At 42.0% G+C, this 20,053-nt stretch overlaps 1 protein-coding gene across 1 annotated transcript in view; it reads right to left on the bottom strand.

Moving 5' to 3' along the window:
• LCNL1 (lipocalin like 1) overlaps positions 1 to 20,053 on the bottom strand; it is a 28,460-nt gene that overhangs the window by 3,375 nt on the left and 5,032 nt on the right. Inside the window, exons 3-6 of the mRNA XM_036749886.1 lie at positions 18,225 to 18,298; positions 17,717 to 17,827; positions 16,989 to 17,090; positions 16,469 to 16,494 (exon numbers count right to left, since the gene is read on the bottom strand). Coding sequence (XP_036605781.1) covers positions 16,469 to 16,494; positions 16,989 to 17,090; positions 17,717 to 17,827; positions 18,225 to 18,298 — 313 coding nt within the window. The remainder of the gene's footprint in view (positions 1 to 16,468; positions 16,495 to 16,988; positions 17,091 to 17,716; positions 17,828 to 18,224; positions 18,299 to 20,053) is intronic.

The raw sequence follows: 20,053 nt of genomic DNA, 5'->3' as shown, positions 1-20,053 counted from the left end.
AACAGAACCAAAGGAATGAAAAAGTGGAAGATAATGAGAAATATTTCCTTGGAAAAACCACTGACCTGGAGAATAGATCCAGGAGAGATCATTTAAAAATTATTAGACTACCTGAAAGCCATGATCAAAAAAGGAGGCTAGACATCATCTTTCAAGAAATTATCAAGGAAAATTGCCCTGATATTCTAGAACCAGAAAGTAAAATAGAAATTGAAAGAATCCACTGATCGCATCTTGAAAAAGATCCCAAAAAGAAAACTTCTAGGAATATTGTTGCCAAATTCCAGTTTCCAGGTCAAGGAGAAAATAATGCAAGCAGCTAGAAAGAAACAATTTGAATATTGTGGAAACACAATCAGAATAACACAAGATCTAGCAGCTTCTACATTAAGAGATCGAAGGGCTTGGAATATGATATTCTGGAGGTCAAAGGAGCTAGGATTAAAAGCAAGAATCACCTACTCAGCAAAACTGAGTATCATGCTCCAAGGCAATATATGGATTTTCAATAAAATAGAGGACTTTCAAGCTTTCTTAATGAAAAGACCAGAGCTGAATAGAAAATTTGACTTTCAAATACAAGAATCAAGAGAAGCATGAAAAGGTAAACAAGAAAGAGAATTCATAAGAGACTTACTAAAGTTGAACCATTATTGTTTACATTCCTACATGGAAAGATGATGTGTGTAATTCATGAGACCTTTCTCAGTATTAGGGGAGTTGAAGGGAATATAGACAAAGGGCACAGGATGAGTTGAATATGAAGGGATGATATCTAAAAAAATGAAATGAATTTAAGGGGTGAGAGAGGAATATATTGAGAGAAGGAGAAAGGAAGAGATAGAATGGGGTAAATTATCTCACATAAAAGTGGCAAGAAAAAGCAGATCTGTTGGAAGGGAAGAGGGGGCAGGTGAGGGGGAATGAGTGAATCTTACTCTCATAGGATTCAACTTGAGGAGGGAATAACATACACACTCAATTGGGTATCTTACTCCACAAGAAAGTAAAGGGAAGGGGATTAAAAAAAGGGGGGGAGATGATAGAAGGGAGGGCAGATAGGGGGAGGAGGTAATCAAAAGCAAACACTTTTGAAAAGGGACAGGGTAAAGGAAAGAAATTGAATAAAGGGGGACAGGATAGGATGGAAGGAAATATAGTTAGCCTTTCACAACAGGAGCATTGTGGAAGTGTTTTATATAATGATACATGTGTGATCTATGTGAACTGCTTGCCTTCCTAGGGAGGGTGGGTGGGAAGGCAAGAGGGGAGAGAATTTGGAACTCAAAGTTTTAAAAGCAGATGCTTTAAAAAAAGTTGGTTTTTTTGCATACAGTTGGGAAACAAGATATATAGGGAAAGGGGCATAGAAATCTATCCTGCCATACAAGAAAGTAAGGGGAAAGGGGATGGGGGGGGTGGAGTGGGGTGAAAGACAGGAGGGCTGACTGGGGAACAAGGCAATCAGAATATATGCCATCTTGGAATGGCGGGAGGGTAGAAATGAGGAGAAAATTTGTAACTCAAAATCTTGTGGAAATCAATGTTGAAAACTAAAATATTAAATAAAAATGATAAAATAAAAGAACTGGGCATGCTTTTCTGTGTCCCCTCATAGCACTATAGCACTGTATAAGAGGGAGAGTATGGGGCAGTCTGGTTTTACTCAGAGACTGACCCTTTTGCTTGCTTCTAGATCCCTTCTAGCTCTCAAATTCCCTGCACTCCACTCAGTCAATCCACAAATACTTATTAAGCACATACTGTGTGCGGGGCACTGTGGAAAGCAGGGGGATGGTAAAGGGAAAGGAGTGAACCTGTGTTTCTAACCTTTTTCTTTCCTAACTTTCACTAGGCTAAACTGTTATATTCAATCTTCTTACTGGAGAGTGGGGGACAATTCTGGGTTGGGACTCCCGGTGTGTAAATGCAGCAAACATACCAGGACCAAAGGCAACCAGGGTTTCTCTGTAGTATGATCTATCTCCACTTATAGCTTGCTAGGCCTACCAAGACCCAATTTTCCTTAGGCTGAAATTTCAGCCCTACTCACAGAGAGGTAAGTAGCACCATCTCAGATCACTGCAGCACAGGAATGAGGCTGTCAGGCTGAGATACAGCCTCAGAGGAAACTGAGATGACCTTAGTGAAATGATGCTGAGAGAAGAGATCAAAACTAGGAGAATTATTTATAAAATGACAACAATATTATAAGGAAAAACATTTCTCAAAGACTTTAGAACTCTGATCAGTACAATGCTAAACATAAGTCCAGAGGTGCTCTAGATACCTTCTAGTGCAGTGGGGGTAGATATTATGGAGCCTGCCTTGCCAGTCACAAAGCTCCAGGGACATGGAGAATGAATGCCTAAGTTCTTTGGCCTGCCAAGGACCAAGAGGATATACTATGCTCATTTGGGAGTGGGTTAAGTGGTTTTTCAAGAGAGTAGAAGATTTTGTGTGTACCTAGGAACCCAGCAGGACACCTGGTGCCCTGGCACCAGTTGGATTGGTTCCCCTGTTGAGTCTCCTTGAAAGATGAATGAGTCTTTGATGCTCTAGGGAATGTTGCTCCCAGGTCAGGGCACAAGGAAACTCTACAAACCTCCATATCTATTGTGGGATAAAATCTTGGGGGCATCTCATTATGGGAGTTAAGGGAAATGTCTTATTATCTTTGTCCAGAGCAGAGAGGTTCATGCCCTCTGTTTATACCACCCTTCCAAGTGAACATCACTATTATCTGCAGTCCCTCCAAGATGACTTCCTGAATGATGTCAGCACCATCTTCTCATTCTTCTGCACCTCATCCTTCTCTGGCGATACAAAGGGTTAAGATATAAGATCATGCTATATGAAGAATGGTTGGAGGATGAGGCTGGATGGCCAGGGATTGTAGCATCAGCTCCAATTTCCACTTACAACCTATTAGGCCTATCAGGGCCTAGAGAAGATAGAACTTAAGAGAGAATGTGCTGGCAGTCTTCAACTATTTCATGTGTCAGGTGGAAAAGAGATTGGTTAGGGTCTCTTTGCTTGGCTCCTCAGGACAGAACTGGGCAGTGATTGCAAAGAGCCCTAATTTTTCCATTTGACTAAAAAAGGGAGGGGGAAAGGACCTATATAGTACAAAAATATTTATAGCAGTTTTTAATGTGGTGGCAAAAGAGCTGAAAGCTAAGGGGGTGCCACTAACTGGAGAATGGCTGAACAAATTATGGTATCTGAATATAATAGAATATTATTGTGCCATAAGAAATGATGAAAGAGACAGTTTCAGAGAAATCTGGGAACTTTGTGTGAACTAATATAGAGGGAAGTGAGCAGAACCAAGAAAACAATCAACACAATAGGAACAACATTGTAATCATGAAGGATTTTGAAAAACTTAAGAAAACTCTGATGAACACAATGATCATCTGAAGGACCTATAATGAAGAGTGTTACTCATCGGTATACAGAGAAGTGATGAGACATACATATTTGGACATAGCTAATATGAGAATTTGAATAGGTAGGTGGCACAGTGGATTAAGCGTTGGACCTGGAATCAGGAAGACTCATCTTCCTGAGTTCAAATCTAGCCTCAGATACTTCTTAGCTGTGTGACCTTGGGCAAGTCACTTAACCTTTTGTTTGCCTCAGTTTCCTCATCTGTAAAGTGAGTTGGAGAAGGAAATGGAAAAGCACTCCAGTATCTTTGCCAAAAAAACTCAAATGGAGTCACAAAGAGTATGACATCACTGAAATGACTTAACAACAAATGTGGGAGTTTTGTTTGACTATACATATTTGTTACTAATATTGGGTTTTTCCTTCTTTTTTTTCCAGTAGGGATGGAAGGTGATAGGAAGAGAAAGTAAATGTTTGTTAATTTAAAAAAAAATTATTTAAAAAATTAGAGCAGTCCCAAAGTGGAAAGGGCTGCCCTGAGAAGTGGTAGGTTCCCTTTTGCTGGAAGTCTTTAAGCAGAGACTGGCTGACCAGTTGTTAGGAGGTTGTAAAAAGGATTCTTAAAGCAAAAATAGGTCAAATGAGATGTTCTCTGAGGTCCCTGTCACCCCTAAGATTGTATAGCAGGGGGAAGATGCACAGGTAACTAGAATACAAATTAGGTAATATATGCAAGGGACAGGACAGCTAGGGGGTAAGGTCGATAGAGTGCTGGGCCTGGAGTCAGGAAGACTCATCTTCCTGAGTTCAAATACACTCTTAGTTGTATAATGTAGAGTAAATCCCTTAACATTGTTTGACTCAGTTTCCTCATCTGTAAAATGAGCTGGAGAAAGAAATGGCAAACCACTCCAGTATCTTTGCCAAGAAAACCCCAAATGGAGTCATAAAAAGTCAGACACAACTGAAATGACTGAACAACAAAAAAAATAAGGAATAGGTCCACATAAAGTGCCATGAGAAATTTGAAGGTGAGATCACATTCAGTTGGGGTGCTCCAAGAAGTCCTTATGGAGAGAATAGCATAACTGTATACTGTAGTATAACTGTATTAGATGAGTTAAACTTAAGAGGAGAATTTTAAAAGGTAGAAATGGAATGGGGTAGGTAGCCTACCTTAGGCATGGGAGGAGTGTCATCACAGGATGGGGATAAGGGACAAGTAATCCATTTAGCTGGAATGGAGAGGGCAGGAAAGAATATTATGAAATGACTGAGAAGGACACATTGGAGCTAGACTATGGAGGACCTTGAATGCCAAATGAAAGAGTTTGTATGTTATTCAGTGCTCACTGGGGAGCTAATCAGAATTTTGAGCAGGGCTGTTACATGATCAAAGTGGGGCACTATGAAGATAAGGTGAGCGGCGATGTGTACAATGGATTTGGAGAGAAAGAGAAAAAAAAGAGTGTTGTTCATGAGAACAAACCCCAAAATTTGAAATAGTTTTGGATGGAAATGTATTAGGTCGTTTGGTAGAGTTCAAACAATATTAATAAATGATAAATAATAATCCACAGGAGGCAGAGAGGCTAGTCAGCTGGTTATTATAGTAGCCCAAAGGAGAGATGATAAGAACCTGCCCTGATCTTGAGTAGTAGCATGGAAGGAAAGAGGAAGGACAAATCTGAGAGATCTTTGTGCTCTGGCATCAGCCGTCCTCCAAGCCTGGAGTGTTCTTCCTCCTTACCTTCAACCCTGGAATCCCTAGCTTTGCTCAAGACCCATTTCAGACGCCACCTGCTGCGGGCAGCTTTTTCTGCTCTGTCTCTCCAGAGCACCCTTTCTAAAGATTACCTTCCATCTAATCTGTGGATATCTTGTATACACTTTAATACGTACACGTTGTCTTCCAATCAATCAGGCAATCGATCAGCAAACATGTATTAAGCACTAACTATGTGCCAGCCACTGCTGGGGAGTAGCTCAACAGTTCAGCCTCAGTTTCCTCATTTTACAAATGAGGGTAAGGATAGCACTTACCTCATGGAGCAGTGGGGAAGCTCACGTGAAATAACATAAGTAGAGCTCTTGGCAAATCTTCAAGGGCTACATGTGTGCTACCTATTACTATACAAAGTGGGGGCAGAGAAGGTCCCTGCTCTCTAGGAGCTTTCTTTCCTATGGGGGAGCCCGTTCGAATGTAAGCTCCTTCTGTAATAATAGGTTGCTTTCATATAGCACTGGAAGGTTTGCAAAGAGCTTTACATAAGTTTTTTCTTTGAGCACCCCAACTTGCTACAGATGCTCATTCGAATGTATGCTCCTTGAGGGTAAGGGTCTGTTTTTACTTTTGTCATTATGTCCCCACCGCTCTGTATGGTGTTTGGCCCAAGTAAGCCCTTAACAAACGCTTATCAACTAACTGAGGATAAATCAGTACCCCACCTCCATCTTCTTTCATATCTTTTAAAAGCTTTTTAAAGCCTGTTCCTTCTTTATTTTTAAAAGCATTTTACAAATATTTCTCCCTCTTGCCGCCTCCCCCAAATGAACAATGAAAAAAAACCACCCTTTTAACAAATATCACAATCTGACAAACTTCTTTTAAAATAATATTTTATTTTTTTCCAATTAAATGTAAAGATAATTTTTAACATTCATTTTTTAAAATTTTGAGTTCCAAATTCTCTTCTTCTCTCCCCCCTCCCTGGGCCAGTAAGTAGTTTAAAATGTTGTACACATGCAATAACGCAAAACATATTTCCATATTAGTCATGTTGTAAAAGAAGACACAAACAAAAAAGTAAAAAAAAAATAAAGTGAAAAATAGTCCACTTCAATCTGCATTCAGACTCTATCAGTTCCTTCTCTGGATGTGGATACCTTTTTTTTTGTCATGAGTCCTTTGGAGTTTTTTTTGGAGCATTGTATTACTGAGAAAAGCTAAGTCATTCACAGTTGAACATCATACATTGTTGATGTTTATGCAGTGTTCTCCTGGTTCGGCCCGCTTCACTTTGCATCAGTTCGTGTAAGTCTTTCCAAGTTTTTCTGAAATCACCCTACTTGTCATTTCTTATAGCAAGTATTCCATTACAATCATGTACCACAACTTGTTCAGTCAGTCATTCCCCAACTAATAGGTATCATCATAATTTCCAATTCTTTGCCACCACAAAAAACAGTCTAGCAAACCTAATTCCCACAGTTGGCCATGTCCAAAACTATATGTCTCTCTCTGCATTTTAAGTCCGTCACTTCTTTGGCAGGAATTGGGTGGTATGTTTCATCCTCAAGCTTTATCTTTTAATCTTGCTTTTCTTTATAATATTATTATTATATAAATTATTTTCCCAGTTCGGATTACTTCTCTCTGCATCTCTCTGCACTACTTCTCTCTGAAGTCATCTTAGTTTCCTTTGAAACTGTCCATTTTATCATTTCTTATGCACAACAATATTCCATTTCATTTATATACCATAATTTGTTTGACCATTCCCAATAGGTGAATACTGCCTTAGTTTCCAGGTTTTTGTCTACTATGAAAAGAGCTCCTACAAATATGTTTGTGCATATGGGTCCTTTCCTTCTTTGATCTCTTTTGGGTACAGGTCTAGTAGTGGTATAGCTAGGTCGAAGAATTTGTATGCACAATTTAGTAACTTCTAGAGCAAAGTTCCAAATTGCTTTCCAGAATGGATAGACTTAATAATTCACAGCTCTTTTAACACAGCTAAGTATGCCTGTTTTCACACAGAATCCCCAACATTTGTCATTTTCCTCTTTTGTCATCTTTGCCAATTTCATGTATAGAAGGCAGAACCTGAGTTGCTTTAATTTGCATTTTCCTATTTATTTATAGATCAATAGGATCATAATGATTTTAAAAAGGAGATAATATTTGTAAAGTGTTTTTAACACAGTGCCTAGCACATAGTAGGTTTATTAATAAAGTCTTCCCCATTCTCATCCTCTTTCCCCATTAGTGATTTGGAACATTATTTCATATGATTTCTTCTTTTGAAAATTGCCTGTTCATAACCTTTGGGCATTTAGCTATTTGGGAATGGTTCTTCATCTTATAAATTTGAATCACTTCAGTTTCTCACATATCTTAGATCTAAGACCTTTATCAGAGAAACTTACAGTAAAGATTTTCCCTCCAGATATCTGTTTCCCTTCTCATTTTAACTGCATTAAACTTGTTTGTGCAAAAACTTTCTGATTGCATATATTTATGATTGGTCATTTTGTCTTCTATGATTCTTCATTGCCTGTTTAGCATGAACTATTCTCCTATCCATAGATCTGAAAGGTAGCATTTCTCCTCCATTTTGCTTAAATCGCCATCCTTTATGCCTAAGTCATGAATCCATTTAGAGTTTATCTTGGTATATGGTGTGAGATGTTGGTCTATAACTAATTTTTTTTTTCCCAAACAGCTTTTCAGTTTTCCCGGCAGTTTTTGTCTAATAGTGAGTCCATATGCCAGTAACTGAGGTCTTTAGGAACATGGAACATGATGTTTGTTTGCTTCTCGACATAATCTGTTGAACTGAGTAACCTATTTTTTAACCAGTACCCAATTGTTTTGACGATTAGTGCTCTACATTAGAGTTTGAGATCTGGTATAGGTAATATAGGCAATATTCTTGCTTATTTTATTATTTCCCTCGAGAATTGTTTACTTTTAGCTCTTCCATATGAATTTCATTATGATTTTTTCTAACTGTTAAATACTACCATTCCTTCCTTACTTGTCATTAATCCCCTCCCCGCCTCCCTCCCACATTCATTGAACCTACTCTTCTACCTGACCGAAGTCTCTAGTCATTCAGACCCCTCTCCCTCCCCAAGACCATCAACTTGTCATGGTGATGCTAGATTTCTTGTTCCACCTGGACTCTATAGTGAGTCACTTTCCTGTGTCTCTGTCTCTTCAGTGATCACCCACCACCCCTGATTTCTCACTTCGCTGACTGTAACAATCCTCCCTCTCCGGGGGGAGATTGTCAGATTTGGGGAACTGGCTCAGAGATCTTACCTTCTGGTGTAGTGGATAAAGTACTGGACTTGGAATCGGGAAAATGTGGGTTCAAAATCTGCCTTAGATACGAGGACAACGATGAACTCTAGGGTCACTTCTAGTTCTGCATCCTACACTGCCTCTGTTTCCTTACCTTTTTCCTGCTTAACTCCTGACAATACGGTTGTTTGCTCATTACCCTTCTGACCCAATTCTCTCCAAGATCTCCAAAGACCAGATCCTGGCACCAGATATGACCAGCCTGCAACAGGGAGCACAACTGGCTCCCTTCATCCCCTGCTGGGAGAGAGACAAGCCAAGAAACTTATCTCCAGACGGTTCAGCCTTACAAAAGGGAGCTGGGGTATGAGTTAGGGAAACATTGAAAGGCAGACTTTAAAAGACAATGACCCACGGGAAGCCTGGAATCTATTTAAACAGCTCTAGTTGAAAGCTTAGGCTAAATGTGTAAATGTCTGCCCAGGAGCAAAAATACCAGGTGTGTGGAAAAAACCCAGCCTGCTGACAAGCAATGACCCAGAAGCTACTGCCTGGAAGGAACATCCCTCCTAAAGTGGAAACAGGCCCAAGCCAGAACAGAAAGGCACAGGTGTTGGCAGATCAGCTGCAAAGTCATGTAGATACTCAGGCCAAATAAAATATGAGGAACCATTTGAAAGGTCACTAAGAAGAAATTTTTAAATATGAAGGCAAGAAGTCAGAGAGAGAATCAATGGCCCTAGAGATGACTAGGTAGTTCGGTGGATAGAGCAGTGGACTTGGAGTGAGGAAGACCTGAGCTCAATTCTTGCCTCAGACATTCACTAGCTGTGTGACCCTGGACAAGTCACTTAACCTCAACCTTAGTTTCCTCAGCTGTAAGATGGGGATAATGATAGTACCTACCCCTAGAGGTTTTGTGAGGATCAAATTAAATAGTACTTGTAAAACACTTCGTAAAACTCAAAGCACTATATAAATGTTATTTTTATTATTAGTGAGGAGACATACAGAATGATGAACTAATTTATTTCCTCAGTCTTTTCTATTGATTGTGAAGTGATTCAGGATCAAACTATGCTCATTGCTCAGAATATTCCAGAAAGCTCTACAAGAGAGGCATAGATTTCATCACCAGGATTAGATAGCATCTGATTGAAAGCCCTGAAGGAATTCAGTGCTGAAACTGCGAAAGTGTTGGCCAGAACAGGTGCCAATCAGACCTGTTTCAGAGGAAAGACTTCATCTAACCTACAGCCTACAGGCATCAGCCATGGTTGGTGGAAGCCAGAGCTGATGTTTCTGCGTCTGGTTCTTGGGGTATAGGAGGGCGGGCAGCCAAGCCTGATCTAGCGGGCAGCCCCTGCAGAGATGAGGGGGCAAGTGGTCCCTCATATTTCCTAGCACCTGACTGTGGCTGACCCTGCCTCCTCTGGGCCTCTATGTCCTCTGCCCAGCAGAGGGGGGAAGTAAGCCAGTCTAATGGCATCCTGAGAAGACCAGAGATGGCACATGCTAGTTGGGTCAAACCACCTCTATCACCCTGTGCCCTGCCTCCCCAGCCATCACAGACAGCAGCAGCCCTCATGGAGATGTGATCTGACCACTGCCCACCTCAGCAGCTAAAGCTACTGAAGATCTCTTGCCTCCACTGGCTTTGTTGCTGTATCCTAAGTACCATGGGATCTTTCTGCCTGACATGCAGCTGAAGCTTCCTCCATGTTTGTGATTTCCCCTTATCAGATTTGGGCACCTTGAGCACAAGAACTGTCTTGATCACATCAATTTATATCTCCGGCTTGACACAGTGCTTTAAAAATATTAAGTACTTAATTAATGTTCATTGATTCACACATGAATTCATTCATTAACAAGGACCGCCTTTCTCTCAAGGCACTGCACACTCCCCTCCCAGGAGGGTCACAGCTGGTAGTCAATATTATTCCTAACCCTCAATGGGAGGTGGTATTTATTGAGAAGGATTCTTGGCTACCTGCAACAGAACCCTATTCAACAGCTTTGCTTGACATGGAGCATTTAACAGTTTGCCCAGGGCACTGTTGCCGACAGGGAGTTCCAGGAGCCCTGCAGGGCCTTCCTAGAGGAGGGTGAGCCAGGCCAGGCCACAGTTGTGTTGGTAGCTAGCCCCAGTTGGCCCAGTACAGTAGCACCACATTGTCTCCTATGCCTTTCTCCAGAGTGCCACAAAACAAATATGAACAAATGGGTCCCCACACTCCTGGGAGCTGGCAGGGCACAGTCCTGGGTTAAAGATGCTGGCATCTGCTCATAGTTCCCACTGGAAAGTTACCCCTACAAGTCCGGTTGCCTAGCCTCCCTCTGTCTTTCATTTCCCTATGTGCTCCATGAGCCACCAATGTCTGATATTCTGAGCTAGTGCTGCTATCTTGTGGACACAGGGGGAACTACACCTGTCCTATCGCCGGAAGGCAGTTGTAGGCCATCAGGGGCCCTAGAGGGAAGGGCTGGCACCTGTTCCAAGTTCAAGAGCCCTGACAACACCTGTGCCCTGGAGATTCTGTCAGTGAAGCCAACAGAGGATCTGATAAACTCCATATACTCTCAGCACAGCCTAAGGAACCTGCTGTTGCTGCCCTAAGGTCATAACTGGGATAGCCTCTGTGTATAAGTGTGGGTCTGGGTGCCAATGCCAGGGAAGGAAAAAATTACTTTTTTTTTAATTCTTTTTTTTCTTTTTTTAAAAATACATTTATTTTTTATTTTTGGTTTACAACATTCAGTTCCACAAGTTTTTGAGTTCCAAATTTTCCCTCCCTCCCTCTCTTCCCCCCTCCCCTCAAGATGGCATGTAATCCAATGTAGGTTCTACATTTACCTTCACATTGAACTTATTTACATATTATAACCATTGTAATGAATCATGAGAAAGGAGAAATGAAACCAAAAAAGAAGGAAAAAAAAGAGAGCAAAAAGTTTGCCTCCATCTGCATTCAGACTCCATAATTCTTTCTCTGCATGTGCATAGCTTTTTCCATCATGAGTCTTTTGGAGCTGTCTTTGAATCTTTCATTGATGACAGGGGTAAAGTCTATCAAAGTTAGTCCTTATAGATACCATGTGTCTATAATCATGTATAATGATCTTGTGGTTTTGCTCCCCTCACTCAGCATCAGTTCCTATATGTCTTTCCAGGTTGTAATGAAGTCCATCTGCTCCTCACTTCTTATTGCACAATAGTATTCCATTACATTCACATACCACAATTTGTTTAGCCATTCCCCAATTGATGGGTATCCTCTTGATTTCCAATTCAGAAAGAATTACTTTTTAAAAAATATTCAATGATGATTTCTTTAAAAAGTTACATCATTGTCCTTTCCCAATGACTCTTTTTCTCCTTCCCCTCCCTCCCCAAGACTCCCTGGTAACAAGGAAATACAGTTAAAACAAATGAACACATTGTCCATTTCTGATAATGCCTGATTCCACACCTATGGTCTAGCACCTCTCTCAGAGGGGTAGGAAGCCTGTTTCACCATCAATCCCCTGAAGTCACAACTGATGGGAATTCTGAAGTCTTTCAAAGAGGTCTTCTGAAAGGAAGAATTTCTAACCTGCCTACTGTGGCCCGATTCCCCACCCCCAAACGTACAGTTCATTCACATGATCAGGGCTTGGTCTTCTCCTCTTGATCTACTGACCATCTGAAGGGCTGACTAATTTGTCTTTACAGCCAATCCAGCCCCCTTTCTTGACTTTGCCTAAGCTGGACCTGGAAATGAGGATGTGGATGCTGGGGAGATGAGGCACCCAAGGCTTAGCAAATATTCACTCACAGTGTCAATGATCTCAGTCAATTCCCATTATAGGCACTGTCAGAACCTTAGGTTCCTAATGTATCCTGGCTAGTCGCTTAGATTTTCTGAGCTCCAAACCAGCTATATCCAGCTTCCTGGGCCAAGTCTAGCCTCACCCAACCATTTATTTTTAAATAAAGTTTTATTGATATCTTTTGTTTTTGCATAATCTAGATTTCTCCTTTAGTCTCTCCCCTTCTTCTCACTTGAGAAGCCATCCCTTATAACAAATAATTTTATTTAAAAAAGAGGAAGAATTTTAAGAAGTCATCAAAGCAGATCTATACATAAAAAGAAGCCCCAAACCTGACATCGTAGGCAATATTCCACACTCGTGGACACCCACCCTCTCTCACATTTCTTCCTTGGGGCCAAGCTCATTATTTGGAGGTTCTTACCATTCACTTTTGGTTATTTTGCGGTAGTTGTTCATCCTGTTTATACTCTTATAGTCACTGTGCATATTGCTTTCCAGGCTCTGCTTAGCTTCTTTTGCTCACCTAAGTCTTTTTCTGCCTCTCTGTATTGATCGTATTCATCATTTCTCTTAGCCCAGGAATAGCCGATCATCAAATGTGCATTTTAGTTTCTGTGTCCTCAGAGTCTGAGGATCACCTTTCCACTCTACTTTTACTGAAGTCCAATTCAAATGTGCCCACCTGTTCCCCAAAGGCTTCTTTGAACCCTCTGTGAATAGTGACCTCTCCTCTCACACCTCACAAAATATTTTGTTTTGTAACTCTCTGATGCACTAATACAATCTTGTGTTTTCAGAGTTTGGTCATAGCCTCCTACTAGACTGCAAGCTCTGTGGTATCAGTGACCGTGCCATCAAAGTCATCCAAGTGTCTAGATTCTCCCTCAGCCCTTCTATCCAACCCGTGGCCGAGTGTTTGTCATTCTACCTCTACAACGTTCGCTCAAATGGCTTACCACCCCGCTTCATGCCTTCATCACAGCTATGTCACACGCCTTCATCATCTGGGCTATTTCAAAAGACCCCTAGCTGATCTCCTTGCTTCCTTCCAATCTCACCCCTTTCCAGTCTATTTTTCTGCAAAGTTGCCAAGTTGATATTCCTAAAGAACAGATATGCTGGTAAATGTTTAAGAACCAACTCGGTTGGTGGGGGGGGGGGGGGGGCGGGGGGATTTGTACACAAGAAACATTTTTACATTTAACATTTCTCCAACATTCTCTTAATCTAGGCAACAAAAAAGGTAAATCAGGCTCTAATTTGTAGCATTTGCCAATTTCTGAGGTATAAATGCTCACACTGAAAATTTAACAATGTACTCTCCCTAGCCAGTTAAGAGCTGGCCCCAGCACAACCCTGAGTCACTCGCTGCTCAAGAAGCTTCAGTGATTTCCTATTGCCTAGCAGGGGTGGGGAACCTGTGTCCTCAAGGCCACATGTGTTCCTCTAGGTCCTCAAGTGCAGCCCTTTCACAGAATCCAAACTTTGGATGCACTTGAGGACCTAAAGGAACACATGTGGCCTTGAGGATGCAGGTTTCCCCACTCTGTTAGGATAGAACAAAAACTCTTATGTTTGTCATTGAAAGTTCTTCACAATATGGCTCTAACCTACCTTTTAGATTGTCACACCATTCCCCCCACTCCCATTCACTCTACATTGTAGCCAAATGATTCCCCTATATATAACATTCTATCTCCTGCCTAACACTGAATTGGCTATACCCCACAATGCTTTTCCACCTCACCTCTGCTTGTTGATTGATATCTCCTTTGAAGCCTCAGCTCAAATTCCCCTGAGAAGTTTTCTGATCACCTCACCTAGTAAACAGTGCTCAGCACCCCGACCCCAAAAACTTTGTAGATAGTGTTTTTTTACATATCTATGCCTATACTGCCTTCCCTTCCCCCATGTGAATTCTCCAAAGGCAAGGACTGCTTTATGTTTTGTTTTGTTTTTTATTTTTATCACTCAGCACAGAACTTAGTATGCAGTAGATAATAAATATTTGTGGATTCAATTGAGTTGAATCTCAACTTTTGATTTTCCCCAGCACCTACCACAGAATACTGCATACATTATTAACAAATAATCACAAAAGCTGGTATGAATCTAATACGTTTTAAGGTTTGCGAAGCGGTTTATATATATCATCTCATTTGCTTTTCACAACAGTGTGAAATAGGTGTTACTGTCTCCATTTTATAGATGTGGAAGCTGAGGCTGAGAAAGTTTAAGTGACTTGCCCAGAGTCTTCAGCAGAATTTGAACTCCAGTCATATTGACTTTAAGTCCAGCAGTCCCTTATGTCACCTAATGGCCTGTGGTGGTTGGTGGAGCAGTTATTCAGTCAATAAACACGTATTAAGTACCTACTATGTTCCAGGCTAAGCATTAGGGATACAAAAAGAGGCAAAAGACAGTCCCTGACCTCAAGAAGCTCACAATGTAATGTGAACAAATACGTATAAACAAGTTATATACAGGATAAATAGTAAATAATTGTGAAAGGGAAGTCACTAGAATTTTTTTAAAGAATTTTATTTCCACTTAATAGTATTTTATTTTTCAAATTACATGTGAAAATAATTTTTAATGTTCAGTTTTATCAGATTTTGAGCTTCAAATTTTTTTCTCCCTCCTGCCCTCTGTTTCCCCGTCCCCTCCTTCCTCCTCAAGATGGCAAGCAACTTAATGTAGGCTATACATGTACAGTCATATTAAACATATTTCCACATTAGTCATGTAGTGAAAAAAGAATCAGAATAAAAGGGAAAAACCATGAGAAAGAAAAAAACAAAACAAGAGAGAGAGAAAATAGTCTGCTTCGGTCTACATTCAGACGCCATAGTTCTTTTTGTGGGTGTGGATAGCATTTCCTATCGTGAGTCTTTTGGAGTTGTCTTAGATCACTGTGTTGCTGAGAAGAGCTAAGTCTATCAAAGTTGGTCATCGCACAATGTTGCTGTTACTGTGTACAATATTCTCCTGGTTCTGGGAAGACACTAGAATTAAGAGAGGTTGGGAGTGGGAGGAAGAACTCCTGTGGGGGGGACAGGGGAGGGATCTGTAGGATGGGAATATTACCCCAGCCATATAGTAGAACTCCATTTCTTTGCCCCGTTACCACAGAGACACAGTTGTCTCCCAAGCAAAAGTCTTGTCCCCTTTTGTCAGATGAAGAGAGAGCATCAGAATATGGGTTCAGGATGGGTTTCCCTTCTGTTCTGCTCCACCTCAGTCAGAGAATTTGATCATGCATGTGGGGGTAGGGGGCTAAGATGATTCCATAGAGTCATTCATTTATTGGTCTCATGTCCTCTCTCTCCTTTTCAAATTCTATTCACATATCTCCCCTCCATCCCTACCCCCCAATAAATTCAAGTACTCTAGAACTTTCACAGCATTTGTTTATTTAGTATTTGGGTGGTGAGGAAGATTCTTGGAGGAAAGGAAGAAAAAGTCTCAGCCTTGGGCAATGCTGGGGTGGGGAGAAGGTGGACAAGCAGGTGAGTGACTGATGAGACTTCAGCCTGAACTCCAGCAGGGGTCATGTCAGCTGTCACTGAAAAAGGAGGGCCAATTGTATTGTTGAGTTTTCCTTCTGAACTCCACCCATTTGGGCACCTCCCCTCCCCCATGGTGCTCTACCACCCAGGTTCTGCTCCCCAACCCCTTCACACTGTAGCTCGGTTGGCTTATCCCTTCCAAGGGCAGCTCTCGGCCTCCCAAGACAACCAAGAGGCAATCTAACCAACTAGCAATCATCTTGGATATACTGGAGAATATGTCCCAAAGGACATAAAATGGTAGAGTTGGAAGGGAGCCATAGACAGACTTTTTTATCCAATTCTCTATTGCAAATGAGGAAGCTAGGGCCCAGAGAAGGAACTAAGACTTGCCTAAAATCATCCAGGTGATAGGAGAGTCCCCAAACTTCTGACTCCAACTTTCCCTAGCTACTCATTACTTTAGAGCTAGAAGGGGCTTCAGAGGCCAGATAAGCCAACTACCTCATATTTCAAGTGAGGAAAATGAGATCGAGTGAGGTAAGGGTCACAAAGTGTCACATCCACATCAGAGGCAGAATTTGAACCAGGGCCTTCTGGTTTCCACCATGCCAGGCTGCTTTTCTGTTATTTCTCTTCCCTGGCACCCCTGCAAGGACCATGTTATATCCTAGCTCTAGAGCCAGCAGTGGCCCCAGTAAAATATATGGAAGCCGCTTACCTTGGTGAGGACTTTGTCACACTCATCTGTAGGAAAAAGAGAATGGTAGGGTAGGAGTTGCCTTGGTCGTAACAGTTGGTACCCAAATCCAGTGGAAAGACTGACTGACCCAGAGAGTGGAAGGAATTTGCCTACACTCACATAGCTAGTAAGTGGCAAAGGTGGAAGCCCCATCACCTGACTCCCAGGTCATCAAGTTTTAAATGTCATTATTTAATTTTATTTCACTGCCTGAGAGCCCCTATCAATGGTGGGTGATGAAACGTATAGGACTAGAGGACTGAGCTTGCACTTGTTTCCTTCTCTCTGCATGGTCTCCAGAATTGAAAGTAGGACTAGTGAGGGTAATGGTGTGGTAGTGAGGACCCTGCCTGATTTAGGGAAGATGGCACCCTGGCTGGGGTGGTAGTGAGGATCCTACCTGATATAGGGAAGATAATTCCCTGGCTGGATTGTAGTGAGGATCTTACCTCACTCAGGGAAGATGGAACCCTGGCTGGGGTGGTAGTGAGGACCCTACCTGACTTAGGGAAGATGGCACCCTGGCTGGGGTTGAGGTTTAATTTGGGTGCTAACATTTGCATCCTTTGTACACCTTCAGCAAAGAGCTCTGGAGAGCGGCCTGTAGAAGAAAGGAGTGAATAGAGAAGTAAAAATAAGTGAGTAGAGGGACACGGGTGAGTGAATAAAGGGACATGTAGCTGGGTAAATAGAACAGGTAAGGGAATGGGGGTGTAGAAGTAGGTAAATAGGGAGAATACAGATTGTGCACAAATAAGTGAATGAGGTATACAGGTGAATGCTGGGGGGACACAGGCAGGGGAAAACAGGCAAGTTAATGGGATTCATTAGTTAAATGGAAGGATATAGTGGATTAGTGTGGGACACATGGTTCAGTGGAGGGGCTCAGGTAGGTAAGTGGGAAGACATAGCTAGGAGAGTAGGGGTTCATAGGTAGATAAGAGAAATAGGACACAGATGGGGAGCAGACGGGCTTCTGGGGAAAACAGGCAGGTGGCCAGGGAAGTGCAGGCAGATGAGTAAGAAGAAGTTAGTAGATAAAACTAGTTGTACCAACATCCCTTAGTTATACAAGGAAGAATTAGACTTAGAGATGAGGATGGGAAAAGGTATGAATTTGAGCACTGAAGTGAGGAGGGGGATAAGAATAGGAATGGGGATGGAAACTGGGAATGGGGAAGGGAAGGAGACTGAAAAGGAGGGGACCAGTAGCAAGATTATACATACAGTACAGCTGCATCATTACTCTTTGAACACCTCCCTTGTTCATCATAATGCGGAGAATGGCATAATGTTGGTAGTCAGAGCTCAGCACACTGATGTCCTCCTGGCCCATGTCTGCGGAGAAAAGGAAGATCCCAGCTACTCTCATGAAGTGGACTCCCAACCTCAGAGATCTTCTACATGGTCTGATTTCACTTCCTACTCTCAGTCCAAAAGGGGGCAGAGAACCAACCAAACCACTTGAAAGGCCTATTAGAGGAGATTTCTCCCCTCAACCATACCCATCCAACCAGAGAAGGTGAATCTACAACTCTCTTCATTCCCTAATACAATGCCTGATGGGCATCACTGACAGGAAGCTCTTCCTGGTGTCTAATCTCCATTCTTCTTGCTTCAGTGTAAACTTCTCAAAGTGAAAATGGCCTTGTTCCAGAGCAGGTACTTGGGTACCTTCCCTCTCAGACCCTAACTATAAGTCCTCACTAAATAAAGTCACAGCCTCCAGCCTTACCTGGATTTCTGAATTGTCCTGGCATTGCACCCTTGGTGAAGGTGGCATCCACTATCTGGCACCCACCACCAGGCCTGTAAAAATAACCACCAGTCCAGTCAGTCTCTTGGCTAAGACCTTCCCAATCTCATCCAAACTTTGATCATGGCAGAGATGGAAGGCTTAGAAAAAAGCATTGGAGGAACACATCCAGGTATATGTCCATAAGGCAGACACCCCAAGCGCCCAACTCCATACTTTCTGACAATTCATGTTCTGCACAGCTTGTCCCTGATTAATCACAACTTTGTCAGTCGTTCCTTTAGTACCCATGTATCCAGTTAGTGGTAATACCATAGCACATATACATATATATCTCATATCACGTCATATCCCATCCCATCCCATCCCATCCCATTCTATCCTATCCTATCCTATCCTATCCTATCCTATCATCCTCCACATCTCCTTAAATGCGCATAGGTCTCCCTTACAGCTCATTTGATGTCAATACCCAATGAACTTATCAGTGCGACCCTGAACAATTCACTTAACTTCTCTCAGCCTCAGTTTCCTTGTCTGTTAAATGGAAATAACAGCATCCACCTTACAAGGATCAAATAAACAGCCTAAGTACATTGCAAACCTTAAAATGCTGCCTAAATGTTAGTTATTATCTTCACAGTTATTAACATCCGCCATGGAGTCTCGTACTGTTTCCACACACGTGCGTGCTACCTTGCTTGAGAAGAGCTTTTGTTCTATTTATTCAAAAACTCTCTTGAAGTCAACAAACAATAGACACAGTGGAATCTCATGTTTTTTTCCAACCTGGAGATCAGCTGTATGCCTGTGAAGACACGGGCTGCTGCAGAGGGTTCCTTGTCAAAGTTCCCTTTTTACATTTTCATCAAGGGTATTCTTTTTCTTTTTTTGAGGGGGGAAGGCAGGGCAATTGGGGTTAAGTGACTTGCCCGTGGTCACACAGGCAGTAAGTGTGTCAAGCATCTGAGGCGACATTTGAACTCAGGTCCTCCTGACTCCAGGGCCGGCACTCCACTCATTATTCCACTTAGCTGCCCCTCATCAAGGATATTCTTGATGCAGGCATCTAAATTTCTGACTCTAGTATGTCAGTGCCACCTATTTTGATCCTTAATCTTATCTTTATTTAGACATTGTTAGTGTGCGTGTGTGTGTGTGTGTGTCTATGTCTGTGTATATTTTGGGTCTCGAATTTTGCGAGCACAGAGCTCCTTCGGTGGGAGGGAGGGGAAGGAATAAACATTTATACAGTACCTACTATGCGCCAGGCATTGTGCTAAGCATTTTACAAATATTATATCATTCGATCCTCACAAGACCTGTGGGAAATAGGTGCTGTTATCATCCCCATTTTATGATTGAGTAAACTGAGGCAGACGGAAATGAAGTGACTTGCTTAGGGTCACACAGCTGCTAAGTATCTGAATGTTATTTTAAACTCAGGTCTTCCTGACTCCGGGCCCAGCATGAGTTCTCTCTCTGTCTCTCTGTCTCTGTCTCTCTCTGTCTCTCTGTCTCTGTCTCTCTCTGTCTCTCTGTCTCTGTCTCTGTCTCTCTGTCTCTCTCTCCACTCAGCTGCCTCAGTATTGAATGCTGTTGTTTGGTACTTTCAGTCCTGTCCGACTTTTTGTGACCCCATTTGGGGTTCTCGTGGCAAAGATGCTGGAGTGGTTTGCCATTTCCTTCTCCGGCTCATTTTACAGATGAGGAAACTGAGGCAAACAGGGTTAAGTGACTTGTCCAGGGTCACACAGTTAGTACGTGTCTGAGGCTGGATTTGAACTCATGAACTCAGGAAGATGAGT

Source organism: Trichosurus vulpecula, chromosome 3 (genome assembly GCF_011100635.1).
Source record: "Trichosurus vulpecula isolate mTriVul1 chromosome 3, mTriVul1.pri, whole genome shotgun sequence".
Classification (NCBI taxonomy): Eukaryota; Metazoa; Chordata; class Mammalia; order Diprotodontia; family Phalangeridae; genus Trichosurus; species Trichosurus vulpecula.
This window is presented reverse-complemented; position numbering and strand designations above follow the sequence as displayed.